At 37.7% G+C, this 18611-nt stretch overlaps 1 protein-coding gene across 2 annotated transcripts in view; it reads right to left on the reverse strand.

The window, feature by feature from the left end:
* The window catches only part of esamb (endothelial cell adhesion molecule b), a 57219-nt gene extending 39793 nt beyond the window's left edge, over positions 1-17426 (reverse strand). Inside the window, exons 1-2 of one of the 2 annotated variants that reach the window (XM_041994116.1) lie at positions 17354-17426; positions 16971-17265 (exon numbers count right to left, since the gene is read on the reverse strand). In XM_041994116.1, coding sequence (XP_041850050.1) covers positions 16971-17025 — 55 coding nt within the window. In that variant the 5' untranslated portion in view covers positions 17026-17265; positions 17354-17426. Of the gene's footprint in view, positions 1-16970 lie in introns of both variants that reach the window. The other variant, XM_041994115.1, reaches the window with a different exon arrangement.
* Between the last annotated feature and the right edge of the window lie 1185 nt (positions 17427-18611).

Here is an 18611-nt window from a genome sequence, read left to right on the forward strand (position 1 = left end):
GAACAGATGTTCCTGTTTACATCGCATATGCCTCATTAACTTAATTCTTTTTGCAGGTACTCCTCAATTTTAGACTGTTATTACTATAATAATGTAGTCAGCAGATGAAGACTATCTGGATCTGGCAATAATCTGCCATGCAACACTTGCCGTCCAGTCTGCCTAAAGACTGCATTATAACATCAAAGGAGTTCAGAATCTGTCCTCACCCTTTATCTACCAACATTTAACAGCCCTGATGGAGTTAACATTATTTTTGTACAACGGTAGTAACAGGATAACATTTACACCACTGTGAATCTAAGCTCTTTGCTAACACAGACGCTAACAGTTTAGTGACTAACCTCTCCAGGTGTGTTTTAAGCTGGTCGTTGTAAATCCATCATCTTGGATTTTTTTTTCTTTTTTTACCACAGATGTAGCAGTTTGTTGCTGTTATTTTGGTCCCTTTTTATTAAGTTTTTAATACCCAGAAGTTGCAAGGGGGCTGCAGCAACAGATGTGTTCACTGGTGCTGCCATTGCGAGTGGGGACATTGTCTGTGTTTGTTCAATGTTATGATACTGTCATGTCTAGGAAAACTGATGGTTAAGTGAATATTTTGAAAATGTAGGGATAAATATATGTTGACAAACTAAACTGACTGGTCCCATTCCACCCAGTGTGGCTAATGACCATAGAGAGAGATGTGTTTAGTTATTCCAGAAGCATCTATAAGCTCAATTTCTCATAATAAACAGCCGAATTACAGTCTCACTATAGTAGATGTGTGCATTTCTGAATAAATCATATTTTTTATTTTTGTGTACTTAATGAAAAACATTTCAGTGGGTCAAATCTAGAATAAACTCAGACATAAAGAGAAACTAAGGAAGGTGTAGAAAACTATACTACAATTATCTTTGATGCCCTGTGGATGAAGAGACAGGTGAGGAGACAGGATCCACAGATAGAGGACGACAGCAAAAAGAACAGGACATAGATGGAGGACAGAGACAAGAGGACAGGAGAGAGGAAGTGGTTTGTGTGAAACATAAATTTCTCCCATTTTAAGATATATTTTGGTCTTTTAGTATCTTGATGTGGCAGTGATAACACGGCCTCTCACTATCACTATCTGCACCTGCTCCAAGTCACGGCTCTTTCATAAACAAAGGCATGAAAACATGGAAACCAATTTCTCTAGTCAATGTTTTCGTCCTGCATTAATACAAAAAAATTGGGCTTTTTGTCTTTATTTTTACAATTAAAAACTACAGGATTGTAAGTAGTAAACAGACGTTTTATTTATTCAATTTACTCCACACTAAAAAAAAAAAAGAGGTGGGCTGGTCTTCAATACCGGCCTGAAAATTGATTCTACTCCAGCCCTGCCATCGCTGCATCTGACATTAATCAGTCCACCTGCTGGCTCAATTTACCATTTACCAAGAAGCCTGTCTGAGTGGAAACATCACAAGTTACAGTCAGAAACCGCAAGAGATTTAACTAAATAACATCTGCTTGGTAATGCACATGAAAAAAAGCATCAAACTAGGATTAGGTTTTATTTACACTTTAGGTCTATGAATCTAGTGAAATTTGGAGCTCAGGTTTAAAGTATTGACAGCAAATTAACGAAACAATTATGATCATTTTCCAGTTCATATTCTAACAAAATGTTAGAAGGAATGACACACATATAAATGTGTGCGTAACTGACCAACACATTAGTGATGGAGCAGTGACAGGCTGAACACGGCTGGAGCTACTGTCCATGTGCGGTACTCAACTTTGAATCTTTTCTCCAGTGTGTCAGACTCATTTTTACATTTTTGGGGGACAGATTTGTTACCTGAGAAAGTTCATGACATCCCCTTCCCATCAGAAATGAAGCATATTTGATGTCTGAGCTTGCCATGGTTACCGAGCTTATCAGGCCTGAGCAGGTTTCTTAGAAGCAGCTGTGTTCAGTAGATCAATTTAGAGGACCAACCCCTGGGCTTGAAATAGAAATGAGCAAATTCTCCTCTGAGGAAAAAAAAAGATATATATATATATATATATATATATACATATATATATAGATAATATATATTCACTTTAAAAGATAGATTTCACTTTAAAAAGACAGGATAAGGACTTTTCTTTTTAAACCAATAAATGATTTTTCTACCCAGTTCTTGTGTAAGCACATCTGTGTAAGCACTATGGATGTATTTGTGTAAACCCCTTTCAATCAAACTCAGAATACAAACTGCTTGAATAGACAGATGTATTAAAAATAGTCTGTGAGATAAAATGTTAAATACAATATACTTAATAAAAAGAACATTACAGAGGAAGATCAAAGAGTTGAACCATTTACTGTTTGTCATTTTTATGACTTATGTCCAATTTACACATATCCAGGATGCAGGATTATTATGATGGTGTTTAAAGTAAAACACTAAAAGAATTTAGCTTCAATCAGCATATAATATATACCACTGATCATCCTAGCCATAAGTTCTAAATCCTAGTTACAGATAAAAAATTGATCAGTCTAGAAACAAATTATTTTGTTAATTTATTTAGAGATGGACTGATAAGTCAATTTCCAGCTTCACTGGTTTCTGATGATTCTGTGCCCGTCATAAAACATGATGGCTCACATTAGTGCAGCGACAAAGACAGAAACTACACAACACACACACTAACACACGTCATTGCAATAGAATAGGATAGCATGAAAAAGGGTAATTGGTAAAACTTCACCAATCTGAAAGGCAAGGATGGACAAAAATTTTGTCAAAATGCCATCAGTCTGCAACACGGCAAAGATGGTGTGACTACAACAACCGTTCTAGATATAGCTGATAAAACTACAAGGTCAAGGGATTAACGGTACAATTCAGAGTTGCATAGATGCAACTTGAAACTTAAATATGGCCAAAGACAGTGTAGATATGTCTGGACTCAGAGGCATCAGGGATGAACAGTCACACAGTGAAAACTTGTATTGTGGACAGACCAATAAGTATTCATGATCTTTCTGATGGAAGAAATGGATGCCATCCAGACTGTGATGGTTTGAGTTTGTATTCATATCATTGGCAAAGCTCATTAACACTTTTGTCATGGCAGAATTAACAAAGACAAGTTGATTTGTGAGATATATGAGCTGCTTATGCTGCCTTCAAGAAAATAAAAATTCCAAGGACATCCCTATATGTTTCGCAAGGCAAGGAAAACCACAATCTGCAAACAATACCAAAGCATGGCTGCAGGGGAGGATGGTACAAGTGCTGCACTGACACTGTCCCCAACAGAGAATGATAAGAGTGTTTTATATAGGAAAAATTTAATTGTGCTTGCTGGAACAAAAGGACAAAAAAACAAACTCTTTATGGCTTGACATCCTCAGTACCAGACTAGCTTTTAACTTGTGGTAATTAACACCATAAAAAAAATGTTTTACTTACCTAATATTTTTTTAATGTGTTATAGGTCTGAATGCTAAAGATTTATGTGTATTAGTAAATTAAATTACTCTGACAAGAAAATACAGTGTCCTTTAGGTTGAAACTGAGAGGATTAAGAGAAAGCAAGAAAGCATCTATGACAATAGTTTCAGGGCTGCACTCTCAACCACATATGAGCTGATAACAGAAACCTGCCCTCACTGACAATTCCCATCATTTTTCCTTCTCAGTCAATACTTTTGATTTGTAAGTGATGAGATTAGTGACATTAACAGCTGCATGTGCTAAAAACTTAAATAATTTGAACTGGGAGTGTGAAGAAATGCTGTATGCTGGGGGCGTTTTTTGTGATGGGGAAAGAAGACCTAATAGGATTTGTGTAGAAAATAGACACCATAACAAGGATAAAACTACTGCCTGCGGATCCAAATAACAGTCTTTTTTAATTCAAAACAGTTTGATATATCATTTATATATATATATATATATATATATATATATATAGAGAGAGAGAGAGAGAGAGAGAGAGAGAGAGAGAGAGAGAGAGGCCCAGATCTACCATACAAGACAAGACCCCAGGTGCATACTGTGCAAAGAGGCCCCTGAGACAATCCAGCACATAACTGCAGGGTGTACGATGCTGGCAGGGAAAGCTTACAAGGAGCGTCATAACCAAGTGGCTGGTATAGTGTACAGGAACATCTGTGTGGAGTACAGACTGGAAGCCCTGAGGTCAAGGTGAGAAACACCTCCGAAGGTGGTAGAGAATAACCAAGTTAAGATCCTGTGGGACTTCCAGATCCAGACCGACAAAATGTTAATGGCAAACCAGCCGGACATTGTGGTGATGGACAAACAGCAGAGGAAAGCCGTTGTGGTTGACATCGCAATACCAAGCGATTGCAACATCAGGAAAAAGGAACACGAGAAACTGGAGAAATACCAAAGCCTGAAAAAAAAACTTTAGAAGGCCTGGAAAGTGAAAGCAACAGTGGTGTCCGTGGTCATCGGAGCACTCAGGGCAGTAACCCCCAAACTGGAAGAGTGGCTACAGCAGATCCCAGGACAAACCTCAGACATCTTGGTCCAGAAGAGTGCAGTCCTAGGAACAGCAAAGAAACTGCGCAGAACCCTCAGATCCCTCAAGCTCTGGTAGAGGAGCTGAGCTTGGATGGATGAGAGAGCGCCCAAGGAGGGCAAGGAGACAATTATTTTATTATTTTATCTTTATATTAGTGAAATGAGTCTGTTATAGTTGCTACAATGCCACAAAATGCTCAATTTAACAGGTCAAGTATATATGTCAGATAAACATGTAAAACTTCATTATATAAATATATATATATATATATATATATATATATATATTAAATACATGATTAGTAATTTATTTATTGACGTACAAATAACTTATAATTATTTATTTTGGCTCTCTATTTTATCAGAATGTTTAGGTTTTCTTAGTGTTTTGTCATTCTGTAAGCAGTGGAACCGCTGTGCATATCATTCATAAATTAGCTGAAATGCTCAGTGTCCTTCGAAGAGACCTATAGAGTAATTAAATTATTATTATTAAAAGTAATTAAATTAATAAACAACATATAATAGAATCAGAAATTAATACTCAGGTCAAGAGGGAAAAATCACTAATGTGGTTTCTGTGAGAGGGCTGACATTTAAAAATTGGTTCAGTTAAAAATACTCTAATGTTTATTCTGAATGGAAGTCCAGGCACAGAAACATTTCAGGATCAGGGACAACATCCACAATGATCGCTAACATCATATGTAAATTGAAGCAAAACCATTTGAAGGTAATCTTTTTTTCCATTTGGTTTAATTGCTTCTCGTTTAAACTCCACAGCTGCCCTAGTAGCCATTGCATGTTTTTGGTTTTCGTATTATTTGTGTGGATTTTGTCCAGAACTTGTTGGCTTGTAGAGAAGCAGATTTCTTCTGGGTTCCAGTAATGTCAAAGTCCTCTAGGCTGGTATATAGCTATTCCTCGTGGTGCTAAAAAGGAAGTCCTTTCATCAAACCATCCTTGTTGAAACTAACAGCACCTGAAGAGGCTTACAGACAGGAGTGTCACCTCAGGTGATGTTACAGTCATTAACCCTAGCTGAGTTCAATCCTCCAACATCCCAAAGACCCAGATATACCTGGGTTTCACATACTCCTGAGATTACGATCTACGGTTCAGCCTTGTATGCTGCTTGGTAGATTCTTTCTATTTTTAGCATCTCCAGCCCGAAGTGTTCATTTTAATGGCAACAGCATCACCATCACCTGAAGGACCATAAAGAGTGAAAGTTTGATCCACAAACTAAATTGATGTCACAGTTGCAATAAGCACCAGAGGGCTAGAAAGCTACCAAAGACGGGGGATTTATAGAAACAACAAAGCCTGTTTCAGGGGGATTTGCAGTAACATACACAGTGAGCAGATGAGGTAAAGCACAGGACACCGTGTCTTCAAAATCAAAAGGTTTTAGCTGAATTTATGTCAATATGAGTCACTCACAAAGCAGTTTCTTTTCTGAAAATATGTTGTTTTTATGCATTTAAAGTACTTCACAGAGTCAACTTCAACTATGTCACTTCATCACACTAACTGGAGTTAAAAAACATAAAAAATCATGAAACGGTGCTAAACATTCTGAAATGACTTCCACGTGGTGCTCTACTTTCTGAGGTTGGGTGAGAAGTTCAGAAGCCTTTAAGAGGCTGAAAGAAGTCCCACTTTTCCTACCCCACATTAGGAGATATCAGCTGAGGTGGTTAAGGCACCTGATACGGATGCCCTCACTTTAGAGGTTTATCTAGCATGACCAGCTGAGGCTCCGGGGTCGACCCAGGGCTCGTAAAGAGATTACATTCTCCAGCTGGTCTGAAAGGAGTTCCCGATCTTCTGGAAAGAACTGATGAAAGTTGGTGGAGAAATGTTCACATGGGCAGTTTATTTACATGTCAGGATAAAATTTTATTGATACCAGTGCAATTACGAATGTAGCTATTTGTCCAGTTCTTTATCAATGTGCATGTTGATTCGTAAACATTACAAAGACCTTTATCATCAACACAACTGATAACAATCCAAAATCCCAAACTAACTAAACTGTCTGTCAATAACAACATCTAGTAATTAGTTATCTCCTCAGTAGCATGACAGACTGCATCACTTCTCATTAAACTGCACTTTCTAAACTTTTTTTACACCAGATTTTAAAAGGCTGCCAGCTAAACTTCCTGAAATGTGTGTTTTCTATTGTTCAGAAAGGATGTAAGCCTTTCACTACTCATTTTGAGAAAAGGTGTTCATTCACCTTTAACGTTTGCAGCAAATGTGAAGGGTTTTGGCTGAGCTACAAGCAGCCTGTGAGTTAATGTTGGCTGCAGCAACACATTCTCAGTCAACTAAAATGGAAGAAAAAGAAACTATTGTTTCAACTGAGGTTTCTTAGTTAAAGAATAATATGTTAATATAGTGCAAGAAATTTACAATAGGTTACAGATGTAAATAGTAGCACTTGCAGAAAATCAAATCCATGGAACACCTGTAGTATTTTTTCATTGTGTTGCTAGCATTTTCACACTTATTTGAAATACTTGTTTTTTTGTTCTCACCCTGTTTTCATTGTTATCACCTTTTTTTTGTGAAACTAACTCGTGCTTTGGACTACTTCTTCCTCTGCTATGACTCCCTTGTTATAGCAGCTCAGATAGACAGAGAGTTACTTGTTGATTTGCAATCAGTGGACATTTCTAGCACCTGCCAGCATTGATAAATGAACTGAAAAGCTCAGAGGCATACAAATGCAATGCTATAAAAAAATTTCTGAACCAGTTCTGAAGTGGAACAGGTTGTGAATTCCCATCTCTATCCACAGAAATGGCAATGACTGAGGTTTCAAAGCAGAAATGTAGAAATAAGAAGATCGGTTCTATTTATTTCACCTATAGTTTAACTGCTCTGTCTGATCACTGCAATTAGATGCATCTCTAACAAAAGCAGCTCAATTGCCCTGAGGAGGGAAGCTGTGAATTGTGAATGACACACTCATACTCTACATTTCAGTATGAAGCAACAAAGCCGTGCTTAGCAGGCACAATGTTTACCATGTGCAGAATCTGGCATCTCTGACTGGACAGAAGCTGAGTTTCCATCCAGGAGCAAAGCCAGTTGAAGATAGGCTTTTGAAAGTCACTGAATAAAAAATATGATTTTGTTATCTGGTTTGGGATGAGTAAAAATCAGTATGTATTGTTTTCAACAGGTGGCCTAGTCAATGTACATGTCTGTATTAAAATCAGTTGTAGTCTCAAATTGGGATAGAAAAAGACACACAAAAAAACTGTCCATATAAGTTTGGCCAAATCAAGAGATCTTTAGGAATTTATTTCAGTTGGGTATGTTGCGTTTTTTTCTGTCATGTTCAAGGTGATGTCTAGGTTTATTCTATTAAGAAACAGCTGCCTGTTCACATGATCAGTCATGTGGGTAAAGCGTTTGATGAGCTTGATACTCTAAAGCATCACAACTCCTGAAAAAGGTACAAACCTCTTCAGGCTTTTCCTTCAGGATTTTGCCTTTTCAATCAACTTCTTCAAATATACAACTTTGCTGCATATCAAAAAATGCTGACAGGAATGTATCTAATGACTCTAGATAAATAGTATGGGGAAATCAACTTTCAGCTCAGTTCATGCGAGATATTAAACTTATGATAAGACAAAAGTACGTCAGTAGCATTTAACCTGCCAAGCAGCAAATTTAGATTCATCCATTTAATGTCCTGTTAAGTCATACTAAACCGCAAAACTCATGGTGACCAAGTAATGTGATTTAATTTATTTTCCATAGTGAAATATTAAAGACGTTTAAAGTAAAAAAAAAAAAACAAAAAAAAAACTAGGCACACTTTTCCTTCAGGAGGCATTACATGAGATGGAGAAACACTGCAGGGGTGCAGGTAAATAATCTACTTTTAATCTAAGACAGAGTAACAACAATCTATGGGTCCAAGTTTCCTATCTACTTCAGGACTGACCTGAAGGCCCTTTTTTAGCCTCACATAACCAGGACTGAAGCCTGTAAAGGTTACACCTCAGCTAAATGACAGCATTAATCTTGCCCTGACAGCCTTCCCCTCCATCTGGCGAGATAGTTGAGCATCAGGAGAAAGGGACAAGGATGCATCTGACTCCTCAATGAATACTAATCTCCCATCTCTGGTCTGGAAAAAAGAAAAAAAAAAACCCTTCCTGCCTCCAAACAAACCAGTTCCTTCTTTATGCGCATGAAATATCACCAGTTTTGCAGGGCTACTATTCAGTATTTTAAAACTAACCTATCACCTACTCGGCTGGACAGAAAACCCATCCAACACCACAAACAAAAAAGTCCATCTCCTTCACTATAACAGCTCAACATAAGTATAATCTTCTGTGAAACACATCTGCTACCACTAGACAACCAATTTTCAACCTGCACAGCAAAGTAAAAAATAAATAAACGTGTTTTTTCTTTTCTTTATGGGCCAGCAGTTTTATTCCATTTACCCTTGATATCAATCTTTCTCCTTGTATAAAAACAATCATTTCAAAAAAGTGCTGAAACAAGGATTTCATAGATTAAAAAGTCTATATCAATTACACTTCTGACATTACGCTTCAGTTTGAAAGATTTGTGATGAATTGCAGAAACTGTCTGAAAATGTATTTCAGTTGTTTAACCCTTTTCTCGAGCCATGAACACCAGCACTGATGACCCTTGATTAAAACTTCAACATAAAGCAAATATTTTTTGGAAAATCCATTGTTGCTGCAATGACAGTTGGCAGTCTTGTGTTGTACATGTTTGTGTATGTGTGTGTGTGTGTGTGTGTGTGTGTGTGTGTGTGTACATATACGCCTTGTCTCTCTACTTCACAGTGTTTTCCAGCCAGGCCAAAGATCTCATTTATAGAGGGAATGGACCTCATTAGTGTGTGCCATTTTCCCAGAGTGCACCTGTTCTGTATCATCACGACCCTCACCCACGCCTGAGGTGTAAATGACACACTCTGCTAAGATTTAGCTTTTATAGCCGCGATCAGCAGGGAAACCAGCAGCGGTACAAATGCAGCTTGCCTCATTTTGATGCTGTTTCCTTTACAGAGCTGCAATTTAAAAGGTGTGACGATATATCTGCGTGACATTGTAATTGGTGAAATATGTCCAGACTGTGTCCTCTCACCAGTAGATGAAACATACATGGTCACTGGTGGTCACATCATTAGTAAACACGACAGTAAAACAAAACTGTTATGCTGTCTGTTCCCACACACTCAGTCCATCCATGCTTCTTTATGACTCACTGCACTGAATGTATACTTTTATCTAAAATATATATATATATATATGTATATATATATGTATGTATATACAACATGCTGGCAAGGGAATTCCTGATGTCAAAACATGTCAGTGAGCAGCCGCCACTAATGAGGTGAAGTTGTCACTGAAGTGAAATGCTGAAGTTGCTATATAGAGCAAAACATTTAATGATCCATGCAGGAAGAACCCATCTTCTTTGATGTGTAATTACATACTGTGCATCAGTCTAAATCCTGAATACACATTATATAAGATTTACGTATTTTAAAACACAATAGTTTGATGTACGCTTAATAATAAAACACTTATTGATTAACTTAATCATTTCTATTGTTGGTCTTAAAACAGACATCAGAGCCTCTACATAAACAAATAAATGCACTGCACAGATATTTTATAATAACTTATGCCATTTTAATTGTGGGCTTTAAGGGATGTTTTAGGAGCTTTAAGCATGTTGCAGCACGGGACCGTGCTGAAGCACTTAACCTGTGCGAGCCGGTTTGCCGCATTTGTTTACAGGGCTGCCCACTCTCACGCATTGCCCGTGAGACTTGCACATTTGAGTGGCTTCTTACGCTCTCGCATAAACCTCCGATTTCGCACACTGAAATACACATCATTCAGCTAATCGAGAGGTTTGGAAGGATTCCGAGTGGTCCACATTACTTTTGGGCTGGTGTCCCGGCGTATGTGAAAAAGGTACAGCGTCGCAGCACCGTGGTTCTTTCACTGCTCATAGATCAGTCGGACACGCAGTGATGAGGGGAGAAATTTTAGCTTCACAAACAGCAACGATGCGAATGATACTACTAATGATACTTTACTGGGTTTCCCTGTGTGAGCCCCATGTTTTTTTTGTTTTTTTTTTTGAAGGGCAGTTTTGTTTATAGAACAGACTTTATTTTCTATCATACTTATTGTTTTTGGTTGTGTATGGTTTTCATTCTTTGTTAATGAGACTGAGAGTCCGTTCTATTTATTGTTTTGTTTTATTTAAAATTTCTTCCAGTTTCAGTGTAAAATGTTCTTTAGAAATGGAAGTTTATTGATCTTTGAAAGGGGGTACTTGCTTTATTGTGGCATTGTCACATTAGTTGAAAATGGTCTCAAAATGACAACAATAAAGCTTTGCCCAATATTATCGCTTATCGTGATAATTTCTGAGAATTCGTGACAGGCCTATTCCTGACGAACAGAAAAGCAGGCAACAGAAACCTAAAAAGCAGTTAATATTTTACCATGAACAAAACAAGAAAGCAGAGATAACAATGAATAAAATAAAAATCAGTGGATGATTACAAAATATATATTATAAAAAAGTATTAATGATCAAATGAGATTAAAAATAGTTCAAACAAAAATTCAAAGAACTCTTTGCTATCTTAATTTATTCATTTTTCCTACTACAACAGTTCATTTCTTTCCTGGTATGTGTGAGGTGCAAAGTTTGTATCTGCAGGAACAAGAAGGTCAATGTGTTCCTGTCTCAGCGGCATACAAGGCAGAACCGTAGATCGTAATCTCAGGAGTATGTCAAACCCAGGTATATCTGGGTCTTTGGGATGTTGGAGGATTGAACTCAGCTAGGGTTAATGACTGTAACATCACCTGAGATGACACTCCTGTCTGTAAGCCTCTTCAGGGACTGTTAGTTTCAACAAGAGTGGTTTGATGAAAGAACTAAAATTTTCAGCTGACTGTCACGATCATGGGCTGTGTAGGGGTGATCTTCTTTTTCTGGTTGTAGTTTTTTGTTTGTGGTTCTGGTTATTTGTCATTTGTTTCTGTTGTGACAACCCCAGAGCAGGCTGTATTTTGTCCGTGAGATCATGTAAGATCATGTTTGGGTTTTTGTTAGTTTTTTCCTTGTGTGCTCTGTGGTTTCTGTTTCTGCCTCATTAGAACACCTGGTCTGATTGCTCATCCACTTCACCTGTTCCCCATTACTCCTTCCATGTATATATGTCCCTGGTTTTCAATCACTCCTTGTCAGATCCTCTTATGTTATCATATGTGGTTTATGTTGTTTGGATTTTCCCTGTCTTGTGTGGTTCCCTGTCTCGAGTCTTGGAAAATAAACCTTCATCTGCACTGATTCTGCCTCCTGCTCTGACTGCCTGCACTTGGGTCCTCACCTTCACCGCAAACCGTGACACTGACTTTGCAAATAAACAGGGTGGGTCACATGTCATTTTCATTAAATAGTATTATACTGTTGTGGTTCTAGATAAATCTGCCAAGCCAAAATACCCAAAATAAAATGTCAACAATAAACATGTAGCATCATGAAGAGTCATCAGATAATAGATGCCAACTCTTTTATCTGTACTACTATTATGCAGTTAGTACTGCAGAAGCTTTTTGATGATAGGAACCAAGAAAAGACGTATCAAGTATAGAGAGAAAATTGACTAAATATTGTGTGTGTGTGTGTGTGTGTGTGTGTGTGTGTGTGTGTGTGTGTGTGTGTGTGTGTGTGTGTAATACCTGGTTTGTATACTGTGTGAATCGTTTTGTGTGTATCTTGGAGTATGTGCAATTGTATATACAAATGCACACACAAATATCTAGAAATTACACACAAAAAATGTTGACATGCACAAATTACAAAAATGCATTGAATTTTTAAACAAATATTTTACCTTCAACTGCACAAATCTAATACGGTAAACTTGTTTCACTCGTGTTTGTGAACTCATCAATCTTCATAAAACTTGATAAAACAAAAACATAAATAAAGGAAAGGAGAACTTATTAAAAACACTTGAGAAAAAATGTCAACAATTCCTCTGCAGCCAGAGGTTTATTTACTACTTTGAATGATTTCCTTTTGAAGAGAATACTCTAACACTATGCGGAGTGTATCTGGACTGTGTGCAGTGATGCAGTTAGTGTAGCAAACATCAAAGTGAGCCATTCAGCAAGCAAAATGCAGATTGATTTGTGAGCATAATAGTGAACATTGTGTCTCATGATTTTCCCTCTGATGAAGGGGAATAAATGTGCATGTAAAAATTGTGATATAATCTAACTAAACCAGCAAATTGCTACAGTGTTGCTTTACTAGCATGCAATATATGCAAAATGTGAAATATTCTTGTAACAGGATGAGACTTCACAGTGTGTACCTGAGTGTAAAAACCATCACAATTAACATAGTTGTACATCCATCACAGATCGCTTGCCTCAAAGTCATATCAGCTTAGTCAGCCAGCATTCAAGGCTTCAATCAATGTCTGTCAGTCTCCACTTCAGCTGTCCACATGGATGACTTTATGTTCCCATGTCAACACAGAGTTAAAAACAGCTGCTGTGTGTGGGAACATATCTTTATTCACCACTGTCCTCTTTATTGTGTGTTGAGCCTAAGCCAATTAATTTGACCCAGTTTTACATGAGAGAATCCTTTACATAGCTGTGGCTCTTTCTGCCTCCAGTCTTTCTGTACCCTCTACAGGGGTCTTCTGTGAGTTCATGACATGCAGAGAGGACTGTGGTCAATTAGGCTCCCTCATCAAACATCCACACCGAGGTATGTGTCAGCCTCACAGATGTAAGCCAGAAAAGATAAATTCAGCCCTATAAAGAGGCTCTAAAGATGTACAATGTTGGGGCTGTTTTCTCAGCAACTGACAAGGAAGAGTGATAACTAACACACTCGCATGGAATCTTTCTGCTTGTTAGCTTGCAGGAGAGGAGAAAGCTGAGGCACTTCGTCTGGTAAACACCACTGAATCGATGAGTCGATCAGCAGAAAGACAATCAGCAACTAATTTGGCGTAGTATTTGGTCATTTCTAAGACAAAAATATAAAGGAAATGCCAAATATTCTCTTCTTGTAGGATTTGAATTTCAAGATTTACAACTTTTCTTTATCCTACATCAGTGTAGATTGAATATTTTAGCATTTTACAAAGATAAAAAGTCCTGGATTCAGCAAAAACAGAAACATTGAAGGAAAACAATTAATAAACAGAGGATCTTGTTGTCTTTTGCCAGCAACTTCTAAGCCAACCAATCTGATTAAAATAAGTTAAAAATCTCTTTATCTTTCAGATTGACTTTTACATAACCTGCCTCCTTCCAATCTCCATATTCTCCTGATACTAAGGAGTCTTATATGAAATATTCTGCCACCTCCTGTCTCTGCTCGTCCATGAGTATCATCTGGACTCCGGATTGGAATTAACTCACATGTAAGCAGGAGTCCCGTTCAATCTAATAAAGGCAGCAAAATGAACTACTCACACTCTTATTCAATGCCAAAGACATGTGTTATAGACAGTAAAAAATATTTGATGTTCATCAGGTCAACATTTTCATCATTACTGCAACCAGCTGGCATGAGAAGTTCTTGGGTATAGACCAGAAAAGGCTTGGTCTAAATCAGCTCTTCGGTTTGCACAGCTGAATAATAGGCACCAGCTTCTTCAGGTGGCGACGCAACATGATCATCTTTTATCAGTTTCTTTTTCTTTTTGTAATTGTGAAAGACCAGGTTTGAAAATGTATCTTCGTGAAGTAGTTTGACTTCCACTTGCAGAGATCAGATCACTGGAGTGTAAGGTTGTATATTAAACTAGAGTGATGGGCAAAACTGCAACTCCTCAGCAGGTTATTTAAGTCCAACACAGTCATAAAATTGCACAAAACTTTAAAAAGACAGACTTGAATACAAAGACCCTCCTCTGAACTCTCTCCGAGCTTTTACCCTGCAATCTTTACCAGCAAGTGAGGATGTGCAGCATAACAATTTCCTCTTAAATCTGTTGCACTTAAATGCTGGTTATGTGTCTACAATGCTTTGTAGTTATGGAATTTATCTGGAAATTACGTTTTGCTGAATACAGGGTACAGATCCTGGCATGAATAACAGCTCAGATGTGAACATCACCCAGCTCTACTGGATTGAGACTCCTTATTTTCATCCTCTGGAAGCTGCTGAGGCCTGCCAAAGCTTTGCACTGATAGTTAATTCTCATGCAGCAGCTTGCAGGAAATGATGTTTGTTCCAACTCTGGACCATGACTGACTAATTTCTTGTTTAGTTAATCATAATCAGAATTACCCTAAGCTCTGGAAGTTCTTCTCTGAAAAGGGATATAGCTGGCTCACAAACATCAGCTTACACTACAGCCAAGTGGCTCCATTCTCATTATAAACCAGCCGTCAGTAAACACAATCAGCTGAAGACATGATGATATTTTAATAGCCTGGCCAAAGAGGAAGGCATTTCTGCCAGAGGGTTGGGGGTGAGTTCGGCACACCACGTCACCTGGTTACAATCCTCAAGCCAATCTGAGCTATCTGATGTGCAGCAATATGTATGATTAAAGATGCAGGATACTGAATGGTACAGCTCGGATGAGATTTATTGCAGTTAATGGGTACAAAACAGGATCCAGAAGGCAGCCAAGTATTAACAGATTTATTTTAGTGGCCAATTAGCCACGGCTCTTCTCATGGAAAGCAAATTAGATGTTCTGTTTCATCAATACAAGCTGGGCTCCCTTTGCTCATTTAAACTCAGTTTTGGACAGACAAATTTCTGACAAGAAGGACAAGAAGGCTTGACAGGCTGCTAAGCTGGAAAAAGATATCCAAGATCCAAATTAAGAAAACCATTAAATCAATAGAACAGGAAGCAGCTGGAGTTGTTCTTCAGTGAGCTGCAAACTGAGTTCATCTGTTTAAGTCCACTTAGAACAAAACGCTGCACAGCAGAAGTAATACAGCGATATGAATGCAGAAAAACCTAATTAAATTGGATTTTAGGTAAGGTGAGTAAAGTAAGGTAAGTAAGTTAGCCTCTAAAAAAGAAAACAACACGAAAGTTATCCAAAGTAAGTTGAAGATAGGTTAAATGTTTTCTTTTATTGTTTTTTAATCCTACTTTGTGTCAAATTCCCAGTTTCAACCAAGCAAATCTGTACATAAAACCTCCACGTCTGACCTCCACACTGAGATGAAGCCAGCATCTGGAAAGAACTGCTCTGCATCACAGCTGACAGGAGTGAGATTGGTCTAGTCCGAGAAGCTTTAGTTATTTTATTTTTATTTAGGAGCAGCTTGCATGATGCAAATATCGGTTCACAAGAGATTAGCAAATCAACGGTGACCAAAACTCTGAGCATTTAAACCGTAATGCTTCTCTTTGTCAAACAATATTAACAGCTTATTCTCCTGAAATGAGTTTAATTTCTGATGCAATGCTGCTACATGCAAACAAGTCACAGGAGTGAAAAGCCAAAGCTTTGTGCAGGATTTTGAACCTGAATGGCCAATACCATTAAGTAAGCCTTCTTAATAAGACAGCTGGGATTTCTTATCTAGACTTGTTTAATGACATCTTGCTCCTTGAGGCACACTTCAGCTTTTATGCTATTTCTAACCTCAGTGTGGACAAAAACCATCAAAAGAAAGCAGAAAAGTAACAATGTTTGACTTCCTTGAAATTCATTTGAGCATTCAAACATGCAGCAGCATTATGACCTCTTAAGATGAGGAGTACTCTGCTGTAAGCTTAAAAAGGGACTTCTGTTAAAACACACACACAAGTGTGCAGCCACAGTGGGATTCACAGCAATAAAAATTACACAGGGATTATTTAATGAAATGTCTGCAAGCTTCCTGCATTTTTATTAAAAAAAATTGTTCCTGGAGGAATAATAACAATAAAGGGCTTGGGCTTGTAAGACACTTGTTTGTGATCTGAGCAGGCAACTAATGTGTGGAAGTCTTGTTGGAATTAATATGAGTGATGCATTTGAATGCATTTACACTCCCTCGGGGAATGAAAGCTTAAGTGTGCAGGTCATAGGGTAACAATGCAAAGCCGACTGTTATTGACTTTATTAATCACAATAAAACCACTAAAACTCACTGTAGGAAATACGTGAGATAAAAGAAAAGCTCTCTCTCTCTCTCTCTGTGTGTGTGTGTGTGTGTGTGTGTGTGTGTGCGCGTGCGTGTGTGTGTTAATGTTTTAACTTTCTGACTGGACCAGAGAGGCAAAGCTTGACTTAGAAGAAACAAGCAGTTTTCTTTAAGAAATATTACTGAAGTTCCATCACTTATCGAGATTTTAACAAAGAGCTGCTGGTTATGTGCATTTCTGAATATTTAATTAATTAATTAATTAGCCTACCTGGAAAAATCCATATCAACATCAGCAGGGCTCGAAGTCTCCTCTTTATCTCCATGACGCAACATTCACCGGATGCTCCAGCAGCTTCTTTGAAAGCTGACACCAAACTCTCGCCGCACTCTCCAAAACTGCTGTTTTTTTAGGCACCTGTCTTCAGGTAACAATTAACTGTCCGCTAAAGAAAGCAGCGCGTAGACGTCTGCAAGTAAAAATGCCGCTCCTGTTCCCATCCCGCCTGCAGACAGCGGCTGACATGGCAGTGCGCACCGGCGGCTCCGCTCCTTCACTGCGCGTACTGCAACAAGAATCACACTATTCAAGTTTTCTTCTCTTTCATTCTTTCTTTCTTACCTACTTACGGCCCTGAAGCCAGGTCAACACACCTTTACTTGTGCTGCCAGTCTGTGCGGGAGTGTGTCTTGCTTCTTCTTGCCCTGCTCTTACAGTAAACTGTAGGAGCTTATTCACCCACCTGAGCTGCTCAGTGTCGCCCCCTTGGAAACAATCACAAGTATTGACATAAAACGTCAGCTGATGAACATTCAGTTCATAAATTCTCCTCTGTTTTTATTATTTGCATTAAGGCATTGACATTTTTTCTGTTTTTGGATTTTTGTAATCCCACAGACTCAGTTTCTGTAAGAAAATGCTGTTTGAGACAGATTTTGCAGTGCACAACAGAAAAAATAGTTAACTGGCTGGTTTGTGTTAATCTGTTTGTGTATTTCACTGTTATTTTGTGAGAAATATTCATCAACCCAAGGACAGCAAGGACCTTTCAACTGACCTCATTGTTCTTAACAGACCAGACTAATCAGGTGAAAGCCACAAGTGAACCCTTAAGTCTCTCGTAAACATTACATCTGATTTCAACAGATGTCAGAGCAGCAGAGGGAGTGCTTGAAAGAAACCAAAAAGTTGTTTTAAAAATTAGATCAACTAAATTATAATGTTTTGGGTCATTTATTTACTCCACTCTCCAAACGCTAGGAACTGTATCTTTGTGTTTAATAGGATAAAGATGCAGAAAACAGAGATATACTGTAAAGACAAACTGGAACAGAAGGGAAAGTTTCTCATCTGATTCATTGTGTTTTTAATAAGAGGAGAAGGTATGTTGTCTTTTCAGTTTTTTCTGTCTTTAAATGTAATTAATTAATTAATTTAACCATTATTTAGCCAGGCAAGAAAGATTAAGAGCAAATTCACATTTACAACAACCTGACAAAAAGACCTTTTGAAAGTGAGGGTAAAAGAGGTTATAAGATAAACAATATAAATTAAATATCAAGTAAAGGATCTATTACCTGAAAAGAATTTGAAATATAATACAAAACTTTCCCTGTAGAATTTTATTAAATTTAAGGGTTGGATTTTTAGGTTTGAACAAAAGAAAAAAGTTGTTAAATTTTGGTCCAGATTTGGATAATTTTTTGTAGAATTGCAAAATAGTGCATTGGCCTTGGAGGAAGATCTCTCCAATTAATATTGCATATCTTCTCTATCTACAGTATGCATTTTCTCTTTTCCTCTTCCATTAATATTGCATATTTATATGTTAGTTTTCCATGATCACTTAACAACTTAAATGTAATTCCACAGTTTTGCCTCATTCGGCATCCTGTAAAGACACTTTAGTCC

Source organism: Melanotaenia boesemani, chromosome 9 (genome assembly GCF_017639745.1).
Source record: "Melanotaenia boesemani isolate fMelBoe1 chromosome 9, fMelBoe1.pri, whole genome shotgun sequence".
NCBI lineage: Eukaryota > Metazoa > Chordata > Actinopteri > Atheriniformes > Melanotaeniidae > Melanotaenia > Melanotaenia boesemani.